We start from the raw sequence: 25105 nt of genomic DNA, 5'->3' as shown, positions 1-25105 counted from the left end.
AGTAGTTTGAAATTCCCTGTCCCTGATGTAAAATAAGGGACCATGGGTGAGATTGCTTATATTAATCAATAAACATTAGGACACTTTTGTCAGCATTGACACAAGTGCTCCAAGGTTTCATTGCTGGCTTTTTGTTGTTGTTGTTGTTATATTGGGTTTCAAGCTCATCTCCAGATTAGCAGGAAGAGGAAGAGCCTTCATTTAGGGAAAATCTAATATTAAACAGAACGTATACATTAAGAGTACAGAGAGCTAAGATTCTAGTTGTTAAGATTAAAACTTGAATGTTTTCCATTTAAAATTCTCCTAGGAAAGAGTATTTGTGAAATGTAAGGATTCCCAAGTTTGGAATTCTCCTATGCCCCTAAATCCTGCTGCTGCCAAGGTTTTGCTGAGGAATCATTTTCCAGGTCAGTAGCCCTGACCCTCCTGTGGTTACAAAATCAACCATTAGCCTGTGGACACATTCGTCAGCAGCTGCCATCTGATAGTTGTTTTAGACATTAGCTGGCTCTTGGCCAGATGCTGGGCCTGGGCAATATAGCAGCACTCATTTGAGTGACTCCCAGAATCTTTGAGAGCAGGCAGGGCTAAGAGATCACCCAGTCCAAAGCCATTGTTCTGTTCTACACTGTTTCTTCCTCCTAAACTTTCAACCATGAAACAAACAGGTAGAGTGGGACAAGGCTTTGCTGAGTCAGGACTCCTGAAGCCCCTTCTCCACTGGCACTGACATATTCTGTAGTCTCAAGCTCCAACAGTGCCTTCACGTCCTTCCTTACAACACATTAGTAGTGATAAGTACCACCTACCATGAAAGGTCTGTGAAACAAAAGATAGTGGAAACCGGATCTGTCCTCTTGTTTGTTTGAAACAGGTTCTCACGTAGTACCTAGTCTTGACCTTGCTTGCTAGCAGAGAATAACCTTAAACTTCTGATGCTCTGCCTTCAGCTCGAGGCCTATACCACTATGTCTGATTTTATGCAGAGCTGGGCACTAAACAGAGGAGGGGTTAGTGGCTAGCAGGCAAATACTCTACTACCCAAGTCCTACCCTAAACACAAAGCTCATAAATTATGACCTTGTCAATAAAGGGTAAGATAGGTGTTGTAATAATTATCAAAGTATTTGTTTTTGTTGTTGTTGTTGTTTTGTTTGTCCAGACAGGGTTTCTCTGTATAGCCCTGGCTGTCCTAGAACTCACTCTGTAGATCAGGCTGGCCTTGAACTCAGAAATCTGCCTGCCTCTGCCTCCCAAGTACTGGGATTAAAGGTGTGCCACCAATGCCCGGCTAATTATCAAAGTATTAACAGTCAAAAGTCCAAACAGAGGTTAGTAAGTTTAGATAAGGCAAGGTGAATACAAACTCGTTGACCACTGTATGTTAAGAGTCAGTCTTGTCATGCTGCTCAGGCTGATCTTAAACTTTGGGTCTCAAGCCATCTTCTAATCTTCAGATTTCCAAGCAGCTGACTCTATGGATACTCACTGTCACCCAAGATGACACTGATTTTGTGAAGGTAAAATTTAAGTCTAGAACTTATTTGGTTTTTCAAGACAGGGTTTCTCTGTGTAGCTCTGGCTGTCCTGGATCTCACCAGTCTGAGACCAGGCTAGCCTTGACCTTAGAGAGAACCACCTTAATTCTAAAACATTCAAGAGCAGATATGATGACCCATGCCTGTAATCGCTGAGAGACTGAGTCAGGCCTAATGAGTTTGTTCTCTGTGTAGCCCTGGCTGTCCTGTAGCTCAATTATCAGACTAGGCTGGTCTTGTACTCATAGGTCAGCCTGCCTCTGCCTCCCAAGTGTGCCTGACTCTCCTAATAGTTTTAGCTAGAAACAATGTGCTTTTTTCCTATTGCCCTAGGGGAATACTGATGAATAGTAGAACCTTCTCTTCCTTCAGAAGAACTCATATGGTTGTTTATAACTTGTTTTGTTTGGGATGAAATGCCCATGCCACATGGGCCTCCTCTTCTTCGTTAGGTTTTCTTGGCAACAGAGCTAGCTGGTCAATGACTTCAGGTTTAGATTGGGGTTCACCATGCGGGGAGCACTGAACAACTAGGTCAGATGTGCTTGTTGCATCACTGCCTGCTTGGATTCTGCAAGGCCTTGTGTATAGGCAATGTCTACAGTCTGAGCTCAAGCTTGCCAGGAGGGCAGACGAGGAAATGAGAGACAGCCTTTCCACTCATTGACTTTTTTGTACTATATAACCCCCTTTTTTGGGGTGGTGGGGGTCACGCATGTGTCAGAGTCAGAGGACGACTGTTACGATCTGTCCTTCCAACATGTGGGTACCAGAAGGCAATCTGAAGCTGTCAAGCTTGGTGGCAGGTGCTTTTATTGGCTGAACCATCTCCCTGGCTCTAACGGACCTTTGAGGTGGGAGAGCCCAGATTCACAGATCCTCCTCCACCAAACACTCTGGGATGAGGAGAGCCTTCTCTTAGTGTTGAGAAAGAAGCCAGGGAGGCTTCCTGCTGCTCCCTCACCACCCACATCTCTTGCTTATAACCTACTCAATTTGTGTTTATGTAAACATGTATGTAAACATGTATGTATACATGTATGGGCACATACATGTGTGCATGGGCAAGCCATGGATGATTACTGTTCCTTAGGCACCATCCACCTTTTCTTTTTAATATTTGGGAATTGACTTCAGGTCTTCTTACAAACACTTTACTAACTGGACTGTGTCTCCAGCCCCATCCAGCCCTTCTGGGATCTCAGAATTCTAGCCCACTTTCTTGAGTGCACTTGCCAGTTGACTCTTCAGTGATTGTGCTACAGCTGCCTCCCAAGTACTCTTCCTCCCTCACCAGTGTCTGCTCTTTCTTCCCTCTCTCCACCAAACATCCTTTACAAGAGTGCTGTTTTTTAAGACTAAAAACATGATCATGTCTTTGCCTTCTTAGAAATCTTCACTGTCTCCCTATTAACTTACAGGGCAGTGCCTACATTCTTCAGTTTACGCAGTGTCTGCTGATAGTTTATTAGTCCCTTAGGTCTGTCCTCTTCCCTTACACTGCAGGCAGGATCTTTGAGGCACTACTCTGTGCTTCCAGAGCAGATGCCTCTCTCACTGTCTATTAATTTATGTACCCCACTCCCCAGCAAACTTTTTTTGTTTTGATTCTTTGGAGACATATTTTTTTCTGTGTAGCCTTGGGCATCCTGGAACTCCCTCTGTAGACCAGGCTGGCTTGGAACTCAGAGATCTGCCTGCCTCTGCCTCCCAATTGCTGGGATTATAGGTGTGCACTGCCACAAGCTGTCACACTATAGACTAAAGAAATATTTCCAAATCAAATTCCCATAGCTACGATACAATCTAGTGTTTGTGACTGTGTTACTTTTCAACTTGCCAGAGCCTAGAATCACCTGGAATATGGTCTCTAGGCATAGATGCAAGGGATTCTCTGATTTCTGTTAAGTGCTATGGGGAGCGCCATCTTGGTTTCCTGGCTGGGGTCTTGGACTGTGGAGGAAGCCTGCAGAGTGCTAGCATGCGTTCACTGTTCTCTGCTTCAGGACCAGCAGCTTCAGCTCCTGCTACCCAGACTTTCCAGCCACACTGGGCCTGTACCTTGAACTCTGAGCCAAAACTAACCCTTTCTCCTTTAAAATGCTTTTACCAAGGTATTTTATTACAGTAATAGGAAAAGAAATGAAAAAAAATTTTAAATAAAAACACATAATAAACACTTCAAAGAAGAGTCATTAGTACTTCATTTTAATTAAAATTAACAGTTTAGAAGGACTGGAACAGTGTTTACTATCAACTTCTGAAAAAAAATCACATTTATATAAAAGAAATGCAGCAGGCCAGCAGAAATCCAAATGGTGCAGCTCCCATTATTGCCCATGGGTGAAATGTGCTGTTTGGGGTAGGATAATACTTGGGCTGCGTCACAGGTGAAGAGACATCAAAGAGCAGAAGCCCCCGGTCTGTATTTATTCTAGACTTGGAATTCTCCAGTGTTGATAACTAGTATACTGGACACGTAGACAAACACGGCTGCCATGCACTTTAGCTATGCACATCCCACCTGTTCTAGTCTGTGTGAGTTCACTGTATAGCTCTTCCACCCACACACAGTACAACATTTGCACGCAAAAGGCCCCAGTGTTCACACTCAGGACACCCTTATGGGGAACCATACTGTAGCTACTGTTCACCCTTGGAACACTTCAGATTTTGGTCATATACATTAGAGCATGAGAAAAAGTGACAGTTAATTGCGAACAGGTACTAACATAATTCCTAGATTGCTACTACACAATAAAATACAATTAAAAAAAAACTTCCCCACCACACTCATTAAGGTGGCAATAACTGTATGAAAAAGAAAAAAGGCTGTAAACATATAGAAAAGTTCAACTTTGTCTTTTTAAACAAATTACAAAATGATTTTTGTTTTTAACCTTGAGTGTTACTTAAAAAAACAAATATGTAAACCTGTGGACCTAGTTATCACAAAGACTCATCCTAAGCCCAGGTTTGACCTTAAAGTTTGGCCTGAGCTAGTTTGGCCTTCAAGTTTTCTCCAAGTTTGTCCATAAACTCAAATGTATTCAAGTAGTCAGAACGTTGTACACTGGTGGGAGAAAAAAAAAGAAATTTAGTTTTTTCTCTGACATGGCAAGTGGTAATTAAAAATAAATCATAGCAATGTTACTCACACTTCTAGAAGAGAACTTATTAATGTTAAAAAGCTACAAATCTGTGGGCTGTGGGGTTCCTGAGGCTGACTGCTCAGGGTAGCCTGCAAAGGGCCTCATGTGCACATGTCCACAGAAGACTACTTGCTGTATGGCTTTGAACCACTAGGAGCTTTAGGTCAGGCTAATGCCAACATGAGCGCAACCATTCCACTTCAAATTTGTTAATAAATGCCTGGAGAGTAGGTTTCAAAACCACTAATTGGTAAGAATGTTGCAAATGTGTCTTTGCTGGAGACTTAAGGATCATGTAGATAAGTCCACCTCTTCCCTGGACTATACCAACTATAACAAACCTTGGAGGGTGTACTGGGGGAAAATTGTATTAATTTTATGTAAGTATGATTTCAGTTTTTGTTTGTTTTGTTTAAATTTTTAAAGCTTTTGTACATTTTAATTGAAGTATAATTATATTATTTTCCTCTATCCCTTCAGTCACTTTCAAGTCTCAGCTCTTTCCATACCCCTCCACTCTCTAATTGACAGTCTTCCTTCCCAATTATTATTGTTATTGTTACATACATATGTATATGTATGCACAGATATGCAAACACAACCCGATGAGTCCATTTTTGTTGTTGTGTGTTTATGGTTTAGGGGCTGACTTTATAATCTCTCCTTGAGAGAGGATTCTGAGTAACAGTAGCTGATCTGGCTAGGACACTGGCTCCCAAGTACTCAAAAAAAATCCTGGCACCACAGGGACAGTGGTAGGTACTTCAGGAAGGGACTACACTATCTGGATCACTTCTATTTCGATTTAGGCTGTTTACTCACTGGGATGTTAAAGAAAACAAAAGAGTAGAATAATCTAGTCTCCAAGTGTCCTTCAGGATCAATTTTCTCTCAAGATTTATTTTTATTATGTGTGTGTGTGTCTGTTTGCACGTCAGTGTAGCTACCTATGCCAGAACCCCTGGAGTTGCACTTACAGGTGGCTGGCTGTGAGCCACCCAACCTGGGTGCTGGGACCCAACTCATGCTCTCTGTAGGAACAGTAAGCGCTCTCAAGCACTGAGCCATCACTCCTGCCTCCTCATTTTTTAAAAAGGTTAAATAGAACGCTTTCATTTTAACAACTGCCCACTAGGTCAGAAACTAGTAAATTTAGAGCCCAGCTCAAAACCCAATCTAGTTGTAGCCCAGTTCTGTCCACAGGCGTTTGACTGACTTGCCGCTGTACCTATGCAGTCCTCTATGACTATGTGGGTTCCTGCTACAGTGACACATGTGAAAAGTCAAAGTGTGTGGTTGTACAAAGATGGTTTCACAGAGCTGGGTAGTTGGTCTACATGCTACCACACAATACACATGTAATGTGTGCTGACCCCAGAAAAGACTCACGTAATTTCAATGAGGGGTGATCTGACCAGAGTGCAGGGCATCTCACACTTACTTGGGTAAGCCTTTAATGCAAGCAGCCAAGTCCTTAGTCATAAAGCCAGCCTCAATGGTCTCAATGCAGACTTCTTCCAAAGCCTTTGCAAAGAAGCTGAGTTCAGAATTGTTATCGAGCTTTGCTCTGTGGGCTAACCCTCGGGACCAGGCAAAGATGGAAGCTAAGGAAAGCAAACAGAAAGTCACTATTTCAAATCTCTCCCGGTATGGGGATCCCTAGTGTTTAACTCCTCCCAGAGATGGGACAGACTTTGTTGAGGTGATGGGCATCATTAGGAGCTATGAATTACAGATGAGTTTTAGGATGGTTGGAAATATTTTATCTGAAGCTCTGTTAAGAGAGATTTACCTATCTGGCCTCAAGTGACACCTCGTTGTTCCTGGGGTAAAGGAAAATGCTTTTGAAAACATTCCTCTCTGTAACATTTATTCTTCAACAAAATACAGTACTGATCTTCTGCATTTTAAAGAACATTAAAATAGCTCCTAATTATAGTATACACCCATAAACCCAGTACTTGGGAAGCAAAGACAAGGAGATGACTACAATTTTAAGGCTAGCCTGTGCTACATATAAAAATTCTAGGCCGGCCTAGGGTACATAGATGTTTCATCACCCACCCTCCAAATAAAACCAAGTAATGACTTTGGTGATGGTTTTGTAGGAGTCCATGAGTCAGAGGCACGTGCCTTGGTTCCTCTGAGATTGCCTTTGACAGTTCTTGGCTGGAAGTCAGTGATATAGATACTATCTTACCAATGGGGTTGGTGGACGTCTCCTGTCCTTTCTGGTACATGCGGTAGTGACGTGTGACAGTGCCATGAGCAGCTTCTGCTTCTACCGTCTTACCATCTGGGCAAATCAGCACACTGGTCATCATGCCAAGGGAGCCGTAACCTGTAAGTGTAGATGAAGTGTTAGGTCCAGCTGCATGAAGAGCTCTGCTCTAGAGATGAGAGTGAGTGACTCCATGTTGACAGGTTATGGTAAACAAAATAAACATGAGTGCTTTCTTCAGAAAGCAGGACCCCAGCTCCGAGTTTGATCAAACTGTCTGGAAAGGCTATTACTCTCTCCAGAGCATCTCCTTTGTGTTGGGGGTGACCTCTACCCCATTCTACTTCTGCGGCTTCATGGTTCCCATGACTCAGTTTTCCTGCCTATGAAGTTAGATAATAAAAGCGCTTACTTTGCCGAGTTCTCCTGGTATTAGAGGTATGCATACAATCAGGAATATGTGGCTGCATGCTTATATCCCTTAGAAAAGAACTTCTCATCAAGTAAGAACCCTCTCTTTTGTTCTGTGCAGAATGTCCCTTTGTTCTGGAGTGTGGAAGTGCTTATCTGCTGCCCCCCTGTGGCTCACTCACCCTTGCTGAGACGGGGATGAAAAGGCAGATTAAAAGCAGGATGTGATGGGTGGGTGTAGAACAGCCCACTGGCTTTCCCTTGCTCTCAATACTCTCACAAACACCTCTCTGTTGTAGTTCCCTATCCAGCGAACCTCCTGCCGCTTTTAAGTCCATGCAACTGTTCTTTCTTTTCATGCATACTTTACTTGACTGCAAAGCACTTTCATTTTCTTTACTCTCCAATGACCACCTAACGAAGCTAATGATAAATTATAATAAAGGGGTTATAAGCAGGCTACTTTTTTTTTTATTTTTTATTTTTGGTCTGACACCAAGAAGTTTTTTTAATTTTACTTTTTGGTCTCATTAGTTTTTTTTTTTGTTTGTTTGTTTTGTTTTGTTTTTAAATCTGGTATGCGTGTTATGGGTCAAATATGTGCCCATGTACCATGTATGTATAGAGATCAGAGGACAACTTTTGAGAGTCACCTCTGTCCTTCCACTGTGTGGATCTTGGAAATTGAACTCCAACCAACATGCTTGGTTGAACTCCAACCAACATGCTTGGTGGTAGATGCCTTTGCCTGCTGAGCCATTTTACCAGTCCAAAACCAGCCAAAGTTTTGGTCATCTTTGAATTCGTTGAAATCAATCTTTTCCCTCTTTATTTTATGCATTTGTAAGTGATTAAAAACAAAACAAAACTTCACATAAAGTAGAAAGTCACTTAACTATACCAGTCCTGACGTTGATCTAACAGTAACTTTTTATGTTGAAATTGGTAAACGGAGGGCATTTAAAAAGTAAAGATGCCTCTGTGTGGGAGCGGTGGCTGTCTGCAGTACCTGTGCAGCCCCAAGGCTTCGGATGCAGCGGCTGGTAAGGGGCCGCACACCTCATTGTGGGTCTGACCTATGCTCCACCTGACTCTGTGGCGTTGTTGTGTCCCACTCAACATATCTACCGCGACACTAGCTGGTGCCACTGTGAAGTTGAGAGCATAAACTAAAGACTGAGTACATAGCAGTTGAACCTCCCCCGGAAGGGGAAGACTGCTCTGCTCCCTTGCAATCTGATTGACCCTCTGAGGTCACGTGATTTACAGGCTTTAGGCAAGCCCCAGGGTCTGGGCTGACAGGGCTTACTGCACTTTGACCAGACATTTAACAACAATGGGTGTGTGGATTTAGTTCACTATACAGCATACTTAGCCATACAGGCCTTAGAATGGCTTTGTGTACTTTTCCCATAACTCTGACAACACCTGTCGGTTTTGGTTTTATTTTATTTTTATTTTTTATCTACCAGGTGTCACTACAAAGGACTGTTCCACTCAGCAAAAACCTCATGAGATTTTAGAGAGACAGAAAGTTGTGTAACCAATATATATGACACTAATGTTATCTTCTGTCGGTCTGGTCTACTGATTTTCAAACTGATTAGAGATACTCAGCTTTCACAAGACCAAAAGCAGCACCTCCTGTGGGAAAGTAAACATAACTGAACCGAGGGGAGATTCGGGTTCATGGAGTTCCCTTGAGCAAACCTGAAACCCAAGGGCAATCTGGTGTGGAAGCCAGGGAGTTTTACATGGCAAAACCACCCTGTTCTTGGAATTTCTGTAAGCAGCATTGGGCTTTGCACACTTCGTGTTGGAAGCTAAGCCAAGCGTTTGTTCTATAGAGCATTAGCGCAGCCTTCAGGGTTGGCAGGAGGAGCACTTGGGACTCGTTGCCAGATGGATGACCTCTTGGAGACCCCGTCCTTAGTGCTGGGGTCCCTCACTGTACAACTTCTTGGTGGTTTTCTGTACAACTTCTTGGTGGTTTTCTCTCTACATTATTGTTGGTTTGAGACACAACTTTTCTATATGTTCCTGGCTATCCTCGAACTCATTATGTAGACCATGCTGGCCTTGGAAATCAAAGAAATCCACTTGCCTCTGTCTCATGGCTAAGGTGTGCACCACCACACCTGGCCTCATGAGCTAGGAGGATAGGGACATTGAGTGTTCAGATATGGCATTACTACTCACTGGGAGCTTTGAAACTTCAACTGGGTCAAAGGGCTGGATGTGTTACCATTGTTAAGGCTGGAGCCAAGAATGGCAAATCACTTAAGAACTTTCTGTGTGACTTTGAGTGAGCTGCTTTCCCAGGAGGAGCGTGGCTCGCTTATCTAGGCACCTCAGAGTGTCTCCAGGCTTCCTGCGCCAGATTCATGACAAGGATTAAGACGTTCCCTTGCTCCCTTGTACAGCTGGGCTGGAGAGATGGATAACCGCTAAGAGCTCTGCTCTTCCCAAGGACTCTGGTTCAATTTCCAGCACCCAGATGGCAGCTCACAACTGTTTACAGCTCCACTTTAGGGGACTTGGCACTTGCACAGACATACATGCAGGCAAAGCACTAATGCACATAAAGAAGCCTTCAAAAAAAAAAAAAAAAAAGCAAAAGTCCCTTCTCACCAGAGAACTTTGTGGAATAACCTCACTGTTAGCATGTGCTTCCTCTACATGGTCCTCTGGCCATTTATTTAGATTTACCTTGGGCTACTGAGTCTGACTGCACATCACCATCATAGTTCTTACAGGCCCAGATGAAGCCTCCCTCGGATTTCATAGCCTGGGCCACCATGTCATCTATGAGCCGGTGTTCATACCAGATCTTCTGAGCTTCAAACTGAGGCTTGTATTGCCTAAATCAAACAAAACAAACAAACAAACAAGAGAAAACAAGAATAAATAGAATTAGTTTTATCAGGGATACCATTTGCAACTCTCCAAAAGGACAGGAAACATTATTGCTAGTAAATACAGCTCAAACATGGGGCAGACAAATGCTTAGATCCCTGTCCTGAACCCTCAAAGGGGCCGTCTCTCGGAACACTATTCTCTTGTATGAAGGTCTAAGAATTACGTGAGAGAAACAGGTATTATTTTGCTTCCCACATATTTCTTTGTTTCCGACATTTTCAATAATGGTCAGATTCTTTGATTCAATTTATTTTAAAAGTATAACAGTACCCAAGCTTAGAACAGACTGGTCATAGGAAGAGGACTCTCCATGCTTCAGCAAAGGTCTCATTTCATTTCTTTTTTTTTTTTTTTTCTTTTTTTAAATTAGATATATTCTAATTTCCTGGTTCCTCCCTCCCCAAAAGTCTCATAAGCCCTCTTCCCTCCCCTTGTTGCCCCATCCACCCCTTCCGGCTTCCCTGTCCTGGTATTCCCCTACATTCCTACATGGAGCCTTTCCAGGACCAGGGCCCTCTCCTTCCTTCTTCTTGGGCATCATTTGATGTGTGAATTGTGTCTTGGGTATTCCGAGCTTCTGGGCTAATATCCACTTATCAGTGAGTGTATACTGTATGTGTTCTTTTGTGATTGGGTACCTCACTTAGAATGGTATTTTCCAGTTCCACCCATTTGCCTAAGAATTTCATGAATTCATTGTTTTTAATAGCTGAGTAGTATTCCATAGGATAAATATACCACATTTTCTGTATCTATTCCTCTGTTGAGGGACATCTGGGTTCTTTCCAGCTTCTGGCTATTATAAATAGGGCTGCTATGATCATAGTGGAACACGTGTCCTTATCACATGCTGAGGAATGCTCTGGGTCTATGCCCAGGAGTGGTATAGCAGGGTCCTCCGGTAGTGTCATGCCCAGGAGTGGTATAGCAGGGTCCTCCGGTAGTATCATGCCCAGGAGTGGTATAGCAGGGTCCTCCGGTAGTATCATGCTCTGGGTCTATGCCCAGGAGTGGTATAGCAGGGTCCCCCGGTAGTATCATGCTCTGGGTCTATGCCCAGGAGTGGTATAGCAGGGTCCTCCGGTAGGATCATGCCCAGTCTTCTGAGGAACCGCCAGACTGACTTCATTTCTAAGCTCCCATCTGAACACTCACCCTAACAGGGAGGTATGCCCTGTTATGACACAAACATGCCTCATGTGTGGCTAAAATGACTACTGTTATATACAAATAACATAACATCTTAATGCGGACCTCTCCATTCAAGTAAAGGTCTTAAGAAAAATAAACTGGGCCTGCTTCAGAAACACTTTCAAACCGCTGGTACTTTTCAACATAAACAGGCTACTTTATTCAAACACTGAATAGCCCTGTCCCTACCAAGAAAATAAATGCGTGGCCCTTATTTAGGAATACATTTACCTTCTAAGAGCACCTCAGAGTATTTCCCTTTCGGTCCTGCTACATCTCAGATTTGCCATTACCCACTGTAAGGGTTAGTGATGTGGCTCACTCCATTTGCCCTATATACCCTCAATTCTTACTTGAAAACAGGAAAATGAATAAGGGCCATAGTTACTTGTCATAGATCTCCTGGAAGATGTCTTTGAAACGCCCGTCATACTTCTTCAGAATAGTGTTCTTGGTGCTTAGATACAAAGGCCAGCCCTTCGACAGAGCCATTTGGAAGGAACTGTGTGCAAAATCTTCAATTGATTTATCCTGGTTGTACATGCCCATGGCAACACCACCACCTTCTGTGGAGAGGAAATCACCAAGAACAAAGAGGAGAAAGGTAAGGGTGATAGTATTTGAAGCAAGACTAAAACCATGTACAATAAATACCCAATTTCTCAGCAGCCACCATGGGCTCAGGATTGTAAAATTCCAGAACTACCAATTTGAATAGGCTATGGCACAGGCAAAGAGGGGAAGCATTTGTTTTAGATAAGGACATTTTAATGAATTTTAGAAGGGCAACAGCAGTAAGAAAATAATATGGTTTTTAAGATCCCAAAGATTGCAGGCACAGAGGTACACGTCTTTAATCTCAGCACATGGGAGGCAGAGGTAGGCAGATCTCTGTGAGTTTGAGGCAAGCCTGGTCTACAAAGTGAATTTTAGGATAGCCAGGGCTACACTGTGAGAGCCTATCTCAAAAAACGAAAACAACAAAAGATCCTGAAGATATCAAAACATGGAAAACTACCCCTGGGAACTAGAAGTATAATCAAGAATTGTCAAGGAAGTTGGAACTCTTCTTAACACACTTTAACATATTCCAACATGGAATTTATTTGTTTTGTTAATTTTTGGGTTTTTTGAGACAGGGTCTCTCTGTAGCATTGGCTGTCCTGGAACTTGCTCTCCAGACCAGGCTGGCCTCAAAGTCACAGATATCTCCCTGTCTCTGATTCTGGAGTGCTGGGATTAAAGGCATGCACCACTACTGCCTGCCTGTACTTTATTTTTTAACTGTGTGCGCGCGCGCGCGTGTATGTGTGTGTGTATTTGTGTGTATGTGTGTATAGGTATGTGAGAGTGTGTGTGTGTGTGTCTTTATGTGTGTGTGTGTATATTTGTGTGTATGTGTGTATATGTATGTGAGAGAGTGTGTGTGTGTGTGTGTGTGTGTGTGTGAGTGTGATACCTGTGTACCATGGCACTCATGTGGGGCAGAAGACAACCTCAGTCTTCGTCTTCTGTTGCTGTAGGCAGGATCCCCTTTGTTGCTCACTACTGCATTCATCAGGTTAGCTGGTTTGTGAACTTCCCAAGTCTCTGTCTCTGCTTCCCAGCTCCCTGTAAGGGCACTGCATTACGGACATTTGCTTTCTGTGCCTGGCTTTTTGTGTGGAATCTGAGGATTTCAGCTCTTGCTTGCCTGGCAAGTACTCTGGCTAGTGAGTGATCTCTCCTGTTCCCAACATGCATCTTAGACTTAAGTATCCGTAATGGAGAAGGATTTGCATTTTACTACTGGGTAAAAATTTTCTAATTTCCTGGGGGACACTGAGCACACTTGTGTTAATTGGTGTAAATAATTACATTACACATAATCACTGGTGTTTCACAACTCTTATTAATTGACCTCTGTTATTACTGAAAGTCAGACCCTGAATCCATGCCAAGGCCCCAGGCTAACTTGGCTGAGAATTTGAAAAACACTAAACTGGTAGAACTGGAATCTACAACTCTATGAAGACAGAGACTCTGTGAAAACAGCATCACTGAGAGGAGGCAAAGGTGCAGGAGCGAGGCTCTGGGTGGGTTTCCTGTTTGCATGAATGCTTATAACTTGGGACACAGTTTAAGATAAATTTGTGTATGTGTGATGATGTTCACATGTCTGAATGAGTGACGTCTACACACATCTGTGCATAAACAATGTGTGGGAGGTCAGGACAACCTCAGGAGTTGTCTTAAAGATGGTCTTCCATCTTGTTTAAGACAGGGTCTCATGTTGCTGACCTCCGTGTGGGCCAGGGTAGCCAGCCTGATATTAGGCATACAGTTGTGCTTAGCCTATATATGGGTTCTGGGGATTCAAACTCAGGTCCTAAATGGCAAGTGCTCAAGTGTTTTATCCACAGAACCACCCTCCCAGCCCTTCAGACTGTGATGTTCCTCAGAAACACTGCAGATTAGGGTTGTACTTTCAGGAAGTCGCATAACTAGCTCCCCCCACCTTTTTTTTCTTCTCATTTTCCATGACTAGGTTTCTGTGTGTAGCCCTGGCTGTCCTGGAACTCAGTCTGTAGACCAGGCTGGCCTCAACCTCACAGAGATCTGCCTGCCTCTGCCTCTGCGAGCTAGGATTAAAGGCCTACACCACCACATGGCCATAAGTTAAACAAAATGACTGTAGCACGGCGGCCTAAGGCATCTGTAAAGTGAACCGCAGCAGGCCAGGCTGTCCATACCTTCAAAGTTATGCACCATGTACGTCACCTTCTGAGACCCATCTTTTGGTGTGTAGGTTATCTCCACTTTTCCAGGCCCAGGAACGACAAAATCAGTTGCTCTGTACTGTAAAGAGGGGAACACGCATTAAGAAAAGTATCCCACCTGAAACTGTAAGGGGAAAATTAGACTACAGAGCCAAATTCCAGCAGTATAATTTGAGGCTCTTTGGTTTTAAGAGCTAGGGTTGGGGGTAGGGTGGGGTCCACTATGAGGGAGGCCTTCTAGTCAGTACTAGTGCATGTCGAAGATGGGCACACCTTCATCAGGAGCCTGCGATACAGACAGCAGCAATTCAGAGAGGATTTATGAGCATCAAATCAGAGAAGATGGAGAATATCATAAACTTCTCTCCTAGCTTTGTTTCTGTTGCTGCGATAAACCACTCCAACAAAAGCAATTTGGGGAAGAAAGGGTTTCTTTCAGCCAGGTGCAGGAGACGGTCCACCACAGTCACAGCTGCGGAAGCTGGCCATATCGCCACCGCAGTCAGGGACAGAGAGCAATGCTACTGTGCACGTTATGCTCAGTTTTCTCTCTTTCATCCAATCCAAGGCCCAGCTGGTGGTAAATGGTGCCACCCATGTTCAGGGAGGACCTTCCCACTCAGACTGACTGGGTTCAAAAGCAAATCCCTCACAGACGAGCCAACAGGCCAACCTAAATCAAGACATTTCCTTCCTGAGTCTCTGTTCTCAAGTGATTCTAGACTGTTAAAATGTCAAATAAAACTACCCACCAGAGACATTTCCCTTTAGGAAGCTCACAGCTGTGTAACACAGGTGAGAAGCAACGTGAAGAAGTTTTAAATGTCAAAATGGGAGATGGGGGTTGGGGGTTTGTGGGGGTGGGGTTGTTGGGTAGAAGGAGACAACAGAGGGAAAGCTAAGGGAAACTAGCTCTAGCTCTCCTGCTGAAGATGACAACAGAGCTAATATCATGTCCTGATGCTAATCTAGATGATGCTGAGATCATCTGATTCTGGCACCGGTTTTTCATGAACGAACTAGGGAAGAATGAACTTGGTCAAGTGTCTGGGAAGTGATGTGCTGTTTTCAGGGTTCAGTCTCCCTCTGGTGATCACTGTTACTAACACCTCCGAGATGGGCCTGATCCACTCTACAGTGGAGACGTGTGCCCCCAACAGACCAGGTACTCACAAGTCACTGCTGTACGGGACCCTTCCTAGTACACAGGAAGGTGCCAGCTACACTCGCTGCTTTATAGTAATCCTAACCACAGTGTGCAAAAGGTCAGTAAGATAACAGAAAAGACTAAACACTTCTGCCATCAGAAGTACTTTACTATGGTAACTGAGGCACCGATGTGCCCTAAAATACTTTGTGATATCTATGAGCATTAAATCGTGAGTCAACATGCTATTTCCAAAAAAAAAAAAAAAAGAAAAAAAGAAAAGAGAAAAGAATCCATTCCTCAAGTGACTGAAATTAAGCAATGAAAAGGACAAACAAAAAATACTGAATAGGCAGTATGCTAATTAGGTTAACGATTAGGGAATGTGTACTTTTGTCATCTAGAGTCCCTTTCCAGGACTCTGGGAGACATGTGAAGGGCTGGCCAGGATGAAGACTTATCAAGAGCCACAGCGTGAAACAAAAGCCATGTGATACATCAAGGACCAAGCTGGTGACCCTGTCCCAGGAACACAGAGACATCTGCTGTGGCCAGTTTTCAAGGACAAGTCCATAGATGTTAGCTGACTTCCATTTTGTTTAAGGTTCCTTTTGATATATAAGTTACTTTCTATTACACCTGAAACTTCAGTTTCTACAGACTTTGTAATCTGTATTGTCAGCAACTTTTCTGCCCAATTCACCAGTGAGACTACTACCTGTACAGAAGTGAATGACATTTGGTTTCCAAGCAGTACAGAATGCCGTCACAAGACTGATCACAACTACTGGGTGACTCTCTCTTTATCCACGAAGTGATCAGTTTAATGTAATACCTGGTAGTTCTTTATGTGGCTGAACATTAGAATCAGGTGGGGTTTTTAAAAGAAACACTGATCCTCACAAAATTCAAATTTCAACGGCTCAATGGTGGGACTCGTATACTAAAAGTGAAACAAAACAAAAACAAAGACAAACAAACAAACATAAAAACTCAAAAGAAACCAAAGCAGCAATACAATAAAACTGTTACCATTTCACCAACAGCTCATGAAAGGATCCTACTGTGCTGCTAGCATTGAAAACCACTGATCTGAGCATATGGTCTTACCAATGCGAAAATGGCAATATTGTATGGAATAACAACAAAGGGATATTTGGGGAAGAATGTGCTAAGATGGGTACTTATTTGAAAGTTTATCTGTACTTTTACCTTTTCCTAAACATATATAAATTTATAGTTTATGCATAATATATGTTGGACCTCTCTTGACGGCATAGACACCCAAAGAACAAACACAGATATTGCAGCTAAAGGTCTGTGAAAAATAAACATGAGAAATCAAAGTATGCTCCCTCAAATGACTTACTTGGTCCCCATACGCATGCCGGCCAATGATGATGGGTTTTACCCAGCCTGTCACTAGCCGGGGGATATTTTTGCAGATAATAGCTTCCCTGAAGACAGTGCCACCCAGAATGTTTCGGATGGTGCCGTTTGGTGATTTCCACATTTGTTTCAACTTGAACTCCTCAACCCTCTTCTCATCAGGGGTGATGGTGGCACACTTGATGCCAACGTTGTATTTCTTTATAGCCTCTGCAGCATCCTTGGTGACCTGGTCATTGGTGGCGTCACGATTCTCTATGCCTAAATCGTAGCTTGGAGAAGAGGAGATGTCAGGGCAACTGTGTAGACAAACTGACAGGCTGCAACCTGCAGGCAGAGCTTGCTAGGCCAAAGTAAAGACCAAAAAAAAAACACCTAAGTATGTCAAGTTTTAGCATCAAACAAAAGATAGGTGCTTATCCTGAAAAAAAAAAAAAAAGAAAAAGAAAAAAAAAAAGAAGCTACACTAGGAAGCTGCGCCTGGCCTCCCTCAGGGGCAGTGGGAAGCTGGCTATCAGGAAACTAAGTGGAAGCCAATGTAGGCTGCTAAATGGCCTCCTGTTTTCAGCCATGTGAAGGCAGCTACAGCTTAGAGCAACCCTTGGCCTGGCTTCTGTTCACACAACTAGCAAACAAATTAAAGCCAAGTCCAACCTTCTTTTCCCATCCTAAGTTTTATGCTAAGTAAAGAGGCGGCATTGTGAAAGGATTAAAGGCTGTTTTGTATTTCAGGTACTGAAGGGGTGGGAAGGTTAGCTCTTGCTGATCAGTGCCAAGAGAGCTGAGAACTCCTTTGTTAAAGCCAGTTAGTCATACAGTGAACCTTTCCCTACATCTTGGTAAGTCTCTTTGCTCTGGAAACAAGCCTGTAGTTTATTGGATAAGCAATGGAATCCACCTTGTATACACCGTATTTAGCACCAGCTCCCATAATGCAGACTATTCACAGACTATGAATGCTGGCTGCCCACGGAGCATAGAAAGTAACCATAAACCTTAAGTCTGTAATGGTTTATTAAAAGTAACACAAGTTGGGAGGCGCTGGCGCATACCTTTTCTTTAATCTCAGCACTTAGAATGTAGAGGCAGGGGGAAATCTCTGAGTTTAAGGCCAGCCTGAGTTACAAAGCAAGTTCCAGGGCAGCCAGGGCTACACACACACACACACACACACACACACACACACACACACACGTTTTGAAACAAAACCAAAACACAAAACCAAAACCACACCAGACACCCCCACCCAAAGAAACCCTAAACCTACATGAAATCACTAAATGATTTATTTTGTTCTCCATGGCCTTACAGAAAAGTGTCAGCTCTGCAAACCAGCTACTAACTAAGCTGCCTTTCTCTTTTCAGGGTTTGCATCTCCCTTTCCTGACCTACCCAACTGCTGCTACAGACACAGAGAGAAGCACTTTGTGTTCCTAAACAAATGTTTTCTGCTTTGGCTTCAGAGAATTCATATACAGGTAACACACTTTCTTATCATGCGTGCCCAGGAAATGCTGAACATCCACAGATACAGAACTGTAACTCCACAAGAAATGTGGACAATTTTCCATGTTACAGGAGCCTTTTCTCTAGAGAGTCTATCTGCAAATGGAGAGGATTTTTTCTTTTTCCTGGTTTGTTTTAATATTTCCAGGAGAAAGGAAAGAAATGGCCTAGACCACTGTGCAGCCTCTATTAGAAAAAAGAAAAAGAATAACAACAATAAAACTGTACCCCACACCCCTTCCTTACCATAACCACCAGGTGACCATGGTAACCGGGGAACTATTTAAGAATCTGTTGGAGCCTTTCACAGCCTAGAGTCAGGTACTCTTTTCTTCCTAGGCACAAGGTCTCACACTCCAGTCTAGGCCAGCTTGGAGCTCACAGCAATCCTTTGCCTTAGCTTTCGAAGAGCTGGGATTACTGGATGAGCCACAAAGACTCTCCTTTAACATGCTTAATGCAGGCCGGGGAGAGAGATCAGTCACTAAAGGGCTTGTCTTGCAAGCATGAGGACCTGAGTTCAATCCCACCTGAGTTCAGAATCCACCTCCAAAGACAGAGAAGGGCTGGTCATAAAAAACCACCAGATGTGTTTATGCATTTGTAATCTCAGAGTAAGGAGGATTCAGGATCTGGTCAGCTCAGTTTACTTAGTGGGTTCCAAGCCGGTGAAAGGGCTGCCCCCCCCCCCAAAAGATACCCAAGGTTGTCCTCTTCCTCTGCCTATATGTATAGACATGTGTAACATACACACACACACACACACACACACACACACAGAGGGGGGGGGGAGAGAGAGAGAAAGAGAGTGAGCACACTATATAAGTACAAGAAATTTTGCTTCCAGATAAGTGCCTGTAAGCATTAGCTGGAGCATGACCTCCAGGTCAGCTCAGTCTGTCCGTCTGTCTACACAGTAAGGTCCAACCTAACGAGGGCTGCATGGTGACATCCTGTCTCAAAACAACAAAACAAAACAAAACAATAACCAAACCAAAACAAAAAAGAAGGTCTTGTGAGATGGCTCAGTGGTTAAGAGCACTTGCAGAGGATCAGGGTTGGTTTGGTGCCAGCACCCACATGCTGGCTCACAACCATCTGTAATTCCCTTTCAGGAATCTGATGCCCCTTTCCTGCCTCTCCAGGCACCGGGTATGCACACTGCACACATACACACATGCAGCCTAACCTACAATTAAAACCTCTGAAAACAATCCCCATCTCCATTGTGTGTGTGTGTGTGGGGGGGGGTGGGGGGGTGGGTTCACTTATTGCCATGCAAAGTTCTGAATGGGAAGTTCCTAAAATGTGCCCCCTTCTTGTTTCTCTATGGTTAGGGGGTCTTAAGCAACTACAATATTGATTTTATTTGGTTATAATATAGACAGTACCAGCAGCATAGCTTTACATGATCAAAAGGTAGCTAGTGACAGAACGTAAACTAAGTATCTGCACCCAGCTAAGCAACTGGAGGTGTACGGCGTGATTCCAGGTCAAGGCATATATTTTTGTTCAACAGTGTACCACGCACGCCAGCCTTTGATCACTCACCATTCAACACAATGTTTCCACGTAGTTCAAATGTGCAAAAGGGTAAGGAGCAAGCTTAGGAAAAACACTAGAAGCGGACAGGTCAGTAGGTGGTGGAACACACCTTTAGCACCAGCACTTGGAGGCAGAGGCAGGTAGAGCTCTGAGTTCGAGACTACAAAGCGAGTTCCAGGACAGGCAGGGTTACAAAAAAACAAAACAAAACAACAAAACACAAAGAAAAAAAAGGAAAAACATCATGAGAAAAGGAGAGAATAAATAACATACTTCCTAATCTGCCTCTAAACACAGCAACTGTATGGTGACAGGACACAGGACTCCTAGGGAGCTGCATCTGCAGGGTGGGTACTCTGGCAAGTAGCATGAACTGGACAGAAGATGCAGGAAGAAAAGGAAAGCCCCGCCCACCGACTCAGCAGATGTGCAGAAGAGCCAGCTGGAAAGGACAGACCTGAGTTGTCTGCATTTAGTTCATGTTTCTTCTTGTCCTCTATTTTTTTCCTTCCACAAGTAATATACCAACTGCTCTAGACAGCTGATGTATTAAGACATTCACAGGGCAAACAGAGTTAGACATGCCTCAACATTGGCCATGTTTCTTTTATAGTGCTTAACTTTGAAAGAATGGCAATCCCACTTTATCTAACAGTATACCGAAATAGAAGAGGAGCAATGGCTCCGTGGGTAAGGAGCCTCGCTCCTGAGTCTGATGGTCGGAGGTTGATAGTTTATCTTTTGAGCCCACAGGATAGAAGGAGAGAATCCACTTCCATAAAGTGGTTGCCCAATCTCTACATGGATGCTGTGGAATGTGTGCGCGCGCATGGCTAAGAACTGAAGCATATGACTGTTGTCCTAGCATTTGGGAAGCAGAGGCAGGAGGACTTTTGTGATTTCAAGGCCAATCTGGGCTACATAGCAAGTCTCTATGTCTCAAAGAAAACCCTCCAAAGCCAACCCAAACAACAACAAAAACCTAAACCTTTAATCACAAAACACAGGTATTTTATATGTAACAAAAAAATGTCAGGTGCAATTTGAAATAACAACTTTTTGGGTTTGCAAGTTACAGAGAAGAACAATCCATTTATTTACCTATGCAGATCCAGTTCCACATAGGGAAGAATGAGTTTTTCTTTAATCAATTCCCAAATGATTCGTGTCATTTCATCTCCTTGCATCTCCACCACAGAACCGCCCTGGATTTTTCTGGACATTTTTACTTCAATAACCCTAATTAAAAAAAAAAAAAGATAATGCACCTTGTCATGTTATAAAGTAGAAATGAAGAATCAATGAATTGGCGACTATTAAAAAGGAACAGTTGAACAGTTACATATATAGTCACAATTACATTTACCAACACAACTGAGAACTTCTCTGTGTAAGACACAGCTACACTGCTTTGTGTGTGGCTTCTGAATCAGGACTCTGTAAGATGACTTACATCTGAAGTTGACTCTGTAAGAAATTATTTTGCCACTTGAGAGATGAACAGTTTTGCCAAGGCCATCTGGCTAAAGTGCAGGGGACCTGACCCTGAAACACGCCCTTAATAAAGCAATCATTATTCTCAACCATTACAAGAGCAGATCTGTTATCATAGAGGTGACTCATTATAGGGACTATATTACCAAAGTGATTTCTCAGATACAGAAACTGGGATACAGAAAGGCCCCTGCCTAGTACCCAGGCTTATCCAAGTCATGTTTCTTGGTATCTCAAGTTCTGCTCTGTTGCCTTGGCTTTCCAGGGGCAAGAACAGCTGTTTGTATGATAGGACACTACATTGTTCTAGGAAGGCTATCACTTCAAAACGTATTTATTTGCCAGGCAGTGATGGTTCATGCCAAGCAAGAGGATCTGAGTTTGAGACCAACCTGGTCTACAGAGCAAGTTCCAGGACAGCCAGAGCTATACTAGAAACCCTGTCTCAAAACAAACCAAAAGTATTAATTTATCTGATTCCAATAAAGGGCAAAGGTAACTGCTTGGAAAAAGAGAAACTTCAAGGCTTTAAAGAATAACATGCTTGTTTTCAGGAGGCAAAGGGTCCCTGAACCTCTGAGAGTATTTATTCCTTATAGACACTGTTGTGTATCAGTTTCCTCTGTGATTGAAACATTCTATCCTACACTAAGCTCTTTAAACAGGCAGGTAAACAACTCAAAAAATAGCTTCAGGATGTCCCTGAAACTGAGCAGAGTTGCTAGGCCCCACCATGATGGAGTAAACAATAAAAGTTCTTAGAGTGGGAAGCCAGGCTTTGAAGAAGACCTGTGAGATGAGACCCAGACCGGGCCACCTGGAAAGGACAGTGTCCAACTCATTGAGCTGCCAGCAGGCTGTGCAGTGGGCACCTGGTTCCTAGCTTTTGTGAGTCCTCACCCATGCGGGGCTGAGGTGATGCAGAGCCATTTTGCTCCTTACCCATATTCCGGTAAGTAATCCCAACAGTACTCATTGGTTTGCCAAGTTGGACTTTGGTGGTGTCTCTACTTTGTCCTGTCATAGGATCCCTGTATGGGCTGTGTGTGTGTGTGTATGTTACATTTCCCCAGGCAACAGGTGCCCTGTTTTGTCACACAACTGACACTATAATGGGAATTTTCTTTCCTGAAATGCAATGGCAGATTTATCAATGTTATAGCTGAGGAACAGAAAAGTCGGAAGACTTTAAAGCAATTAGATAAAAATCTAAAGCTGTCTTGAAAAGTATAGCTAAACTAATTTTATCCTTAAATTTAAAAAAAAATGGTGATTATTAGACAGTAGGTCTCAGCTCCTCACAAGAAGCCAGGAATATTTTCCCGCCTCTCAAATCCCATTTTTCTGAGATTTGCATTTCTAGAATCGTATTTCTAGTATTGAAGTGGTACCCTGAGTCCATTACCAGAGAAGTTTCTGGAACTCAATTAAAAAAAATCAGCAAACTGGTGTGGGTGAACGAATACCACCCATCAGATACAACTTAAAGATTAACTTGCAGTAGATTATAAAGTTCATAATTAATTCCATTTTCACCATGACCACACTTTTTAAAGACAAACAAGAGACAGCAAACTTATCTCTGTTTCGATACTGCACTTTCATGGTCATGTTCCTACACAGCATTACACAACAGTTATGACTAGGCTATTTTTCTGCGATGGCAAATACAGCTAATAAAAGATCACAATGCCGGGAATGTCTGCACTTTTTGTTTTGGTTTGTTATTTCCTTCTTGGTGAGTATGTACTCTGCTGTAATCTTTCTGTATCTCAGAATGCAACAACGAACGATACAAGTCAGATTTCCTTTGCTTTATCTATTGACTTTTTAGCACCTGTTAATTAAAGAAGTGAAGCTGTATTGGGACTACTATTGCACTTCTGGTTTTGCTTTCCATGGGATGTGCGGGCTTGGGGTACCCCTAGATTCTCTGATTTCTTGAGTCTCATATTTTCTGATTCCATTCAAGCCCAACTTTTGAAGGAAAGTGGGATCCAAGCCCAAGAGCTACCAGCTTATTTACATGGTTCAAAGGCAGCTCGGTTCCAATCTGACAGTCTGCAATTCCAGAAGACAAACATAATAGACTAGTTAAGCAATAGGAGTCCTTTGCCATACTTAATTTTATTTTCATAAATCTCAAGTTCCTATCTTGAGCCAGTCTTTTTTTTTTTCCAGCCAAGTTCAAGTTGCAAAATATGTGGGGACACTAAGGGAGTAGTTGCAGTATATTTTTGGAAAATTCCTGCTTCCCTCTTTTGAAGTGCCTATACTTGTACAACACCCAATTAACTACATAGTGTGGCCACATTAAGGAAATCAGATTAGAGGGCAAAATTGCTAATTCTCATCTTGTGGTGATTGGGCTTCCAATTATAACAAGGCCTTTCAATTTTGATGACTTAAACAACTGTTGTTTCAATTTATCTCCTAAAACAAAGCAAAATCCGGAACAGAAAGTCTTTACAAATACCCCTGCCAGGAGGATTTATTTGGATTTAATAATACCAGCCTGACAGCCCAGTTTATCTGGTTTAAAGTACAGTGCTTGAGTGTATCCGGAGGGGCAAAGGGCAGTTTATTTGCACAGGATCTTTCCAAATAAAGGTCACAGGAGTACAAATAATCGGTGCGCTCACAAGCTCACACCACAGGAAGGTGAGTCCTAGGGTGATCGCCCAGCTCTTTGGCTTTTTGCGGGTCTCTGGTTTGCTCGACCTCGCGTGACACTGAGAAAGGAGATATCCTTGTGGGCGTTGTGCAAGCTCTGCCTATGAAGCTGACTCGGTTCCTCCTTCCAGATCCCCACGCCAGCCCCTCCTCTCAGCGGTGCCAGGACCTTAAATAGGAGGTCCACCGAGATGGCTGCAGAACTAACTCCTCTGGAATTGAATCCCCAAGGCGCCCTCAAGTGGCTAAGCAACACTACAGACTGAAGCTGGAGGCCCGCCTACCTTCACCCCTCCCTCACTTACACTCTTATTAGCACTTGTCCAGCCGCGAGGCAGGTCCCACCCCTGAACCTTGATGGGGCACACGCCTAAATTCCTGGTTTACACCCTTTCTGCAACCAGTTTTTCTGTCTATTCCTTTTACACACAACACTCAAGAGTTCTGTGCGTCCACCTCAAAGCTAAATTCTCCTCCACGGGTGCAAATCTGCTGTGCGGCTTGTCACTACTTGCAACGTACTCGCCGCCCAAATCGATCCCACCCTCGGAAGCAACCTTCTTTCTGTAGGCAAGCAGCCACTGTGCTACTCCCATTTCCCTTCCCTAAGTCCAAAAAACTCTGGAAGTATCCCTGGGTGCATCAGGGCCTTGCCACTGAGTTCATCTCTGCACAGTCAAGACCTGAGTTTTCTTCCTTTTTTCTCACTCCAGCCTTCTACCAAATAGTTTAATAGTGAGGGGCGGCGGCTGCCACTCTGCAGGGAGGGGAAGGAGCGCCGGCTTGCAGCCGTAGGCGCCCCAGCTACTCACCGGCTCACACCCGCTCGCACACAAGCTGTCCTAACCCGGCCCCAGTTAGATCAGCATCCGCCACAACCTTCGCTCGGGCGCCCAGGGGCAGGGTCAAGGCTTTTTAACTCTTCCCGGCTTTGTCTCCTCCCAGGCCCCACCCCCTCAGCCCACCTCCCGTAGCCCCGCCCCCTCCGCGACCCCATTCGTCGCTGCGGACTTTGTGGGGTGGGCGGAGCCATAGATTGAGATTAGTCTGGGAGGCAGCCTTCGGGTGTTCCCTGTGGGGGGATGGGACTGCCACGCTGCCGCCGGGATTCCTCGGCAACACCCTGTAGCTGAGGAGCGAGCACGCCACCTACTGGC

General features: G+C 43.7%; 1 protein-coding gene across 1 annotated transcript; it reads right to left on the bottom strand.

Annotated features, from left to right (window-relative positions):
- Positions 1-3727: 3727 nt before the first annotated feature.
- On the bottom strand, positions 3728-24868 carry Idh1 (isocitrate dehydrogenase (NADP(+)) 1). The gene is made up of 9 exons (XM_052193187.1): positions 24761-24868; positions 20883-21020; positions 16711-17002; positions 14168-14273; positions 11824-12001; positions 10035-10186; positions 6894-7034; positions 6135-6297; positions 3728-4614 (listed from the first exon to the last, which is right to left on the bottom strand). The coding sequence occupies exons 2-9, from the start codon at positions 21002-21004 to the stop codon at positions 4524-4526; spliced, it is 1245 nt and encodes a 414-aa protein (XP_052049147.1). The 5' UTR covers positions 21005-21020; positions 24761-24868; the 3' UTR covers positions 3728-4523.
- Positions 24869-25105: the final 237 nt, after the last annotated feature.

This window comes from Apodemus sylvaticus, chromosome 9 (genome assembly GCF_947179515.1).
Source record: "Apodemus sylvaticus chromosome 9, mApoSyl1.1, whole genome shotgun sequence".
Classification (NCBI taxonomy): domain Eukaryota; kingdom Metazoa; phylum Chordata; class Mammalia; order Rodentia; family Muridae; genus Apodemus; species Apodemus sylvaticus.
The sequence above is the reverse complement of the archived record's forward strand: the minus strand, read 5'-3'. Positions and strand labels throughout refer to the sequence as shown.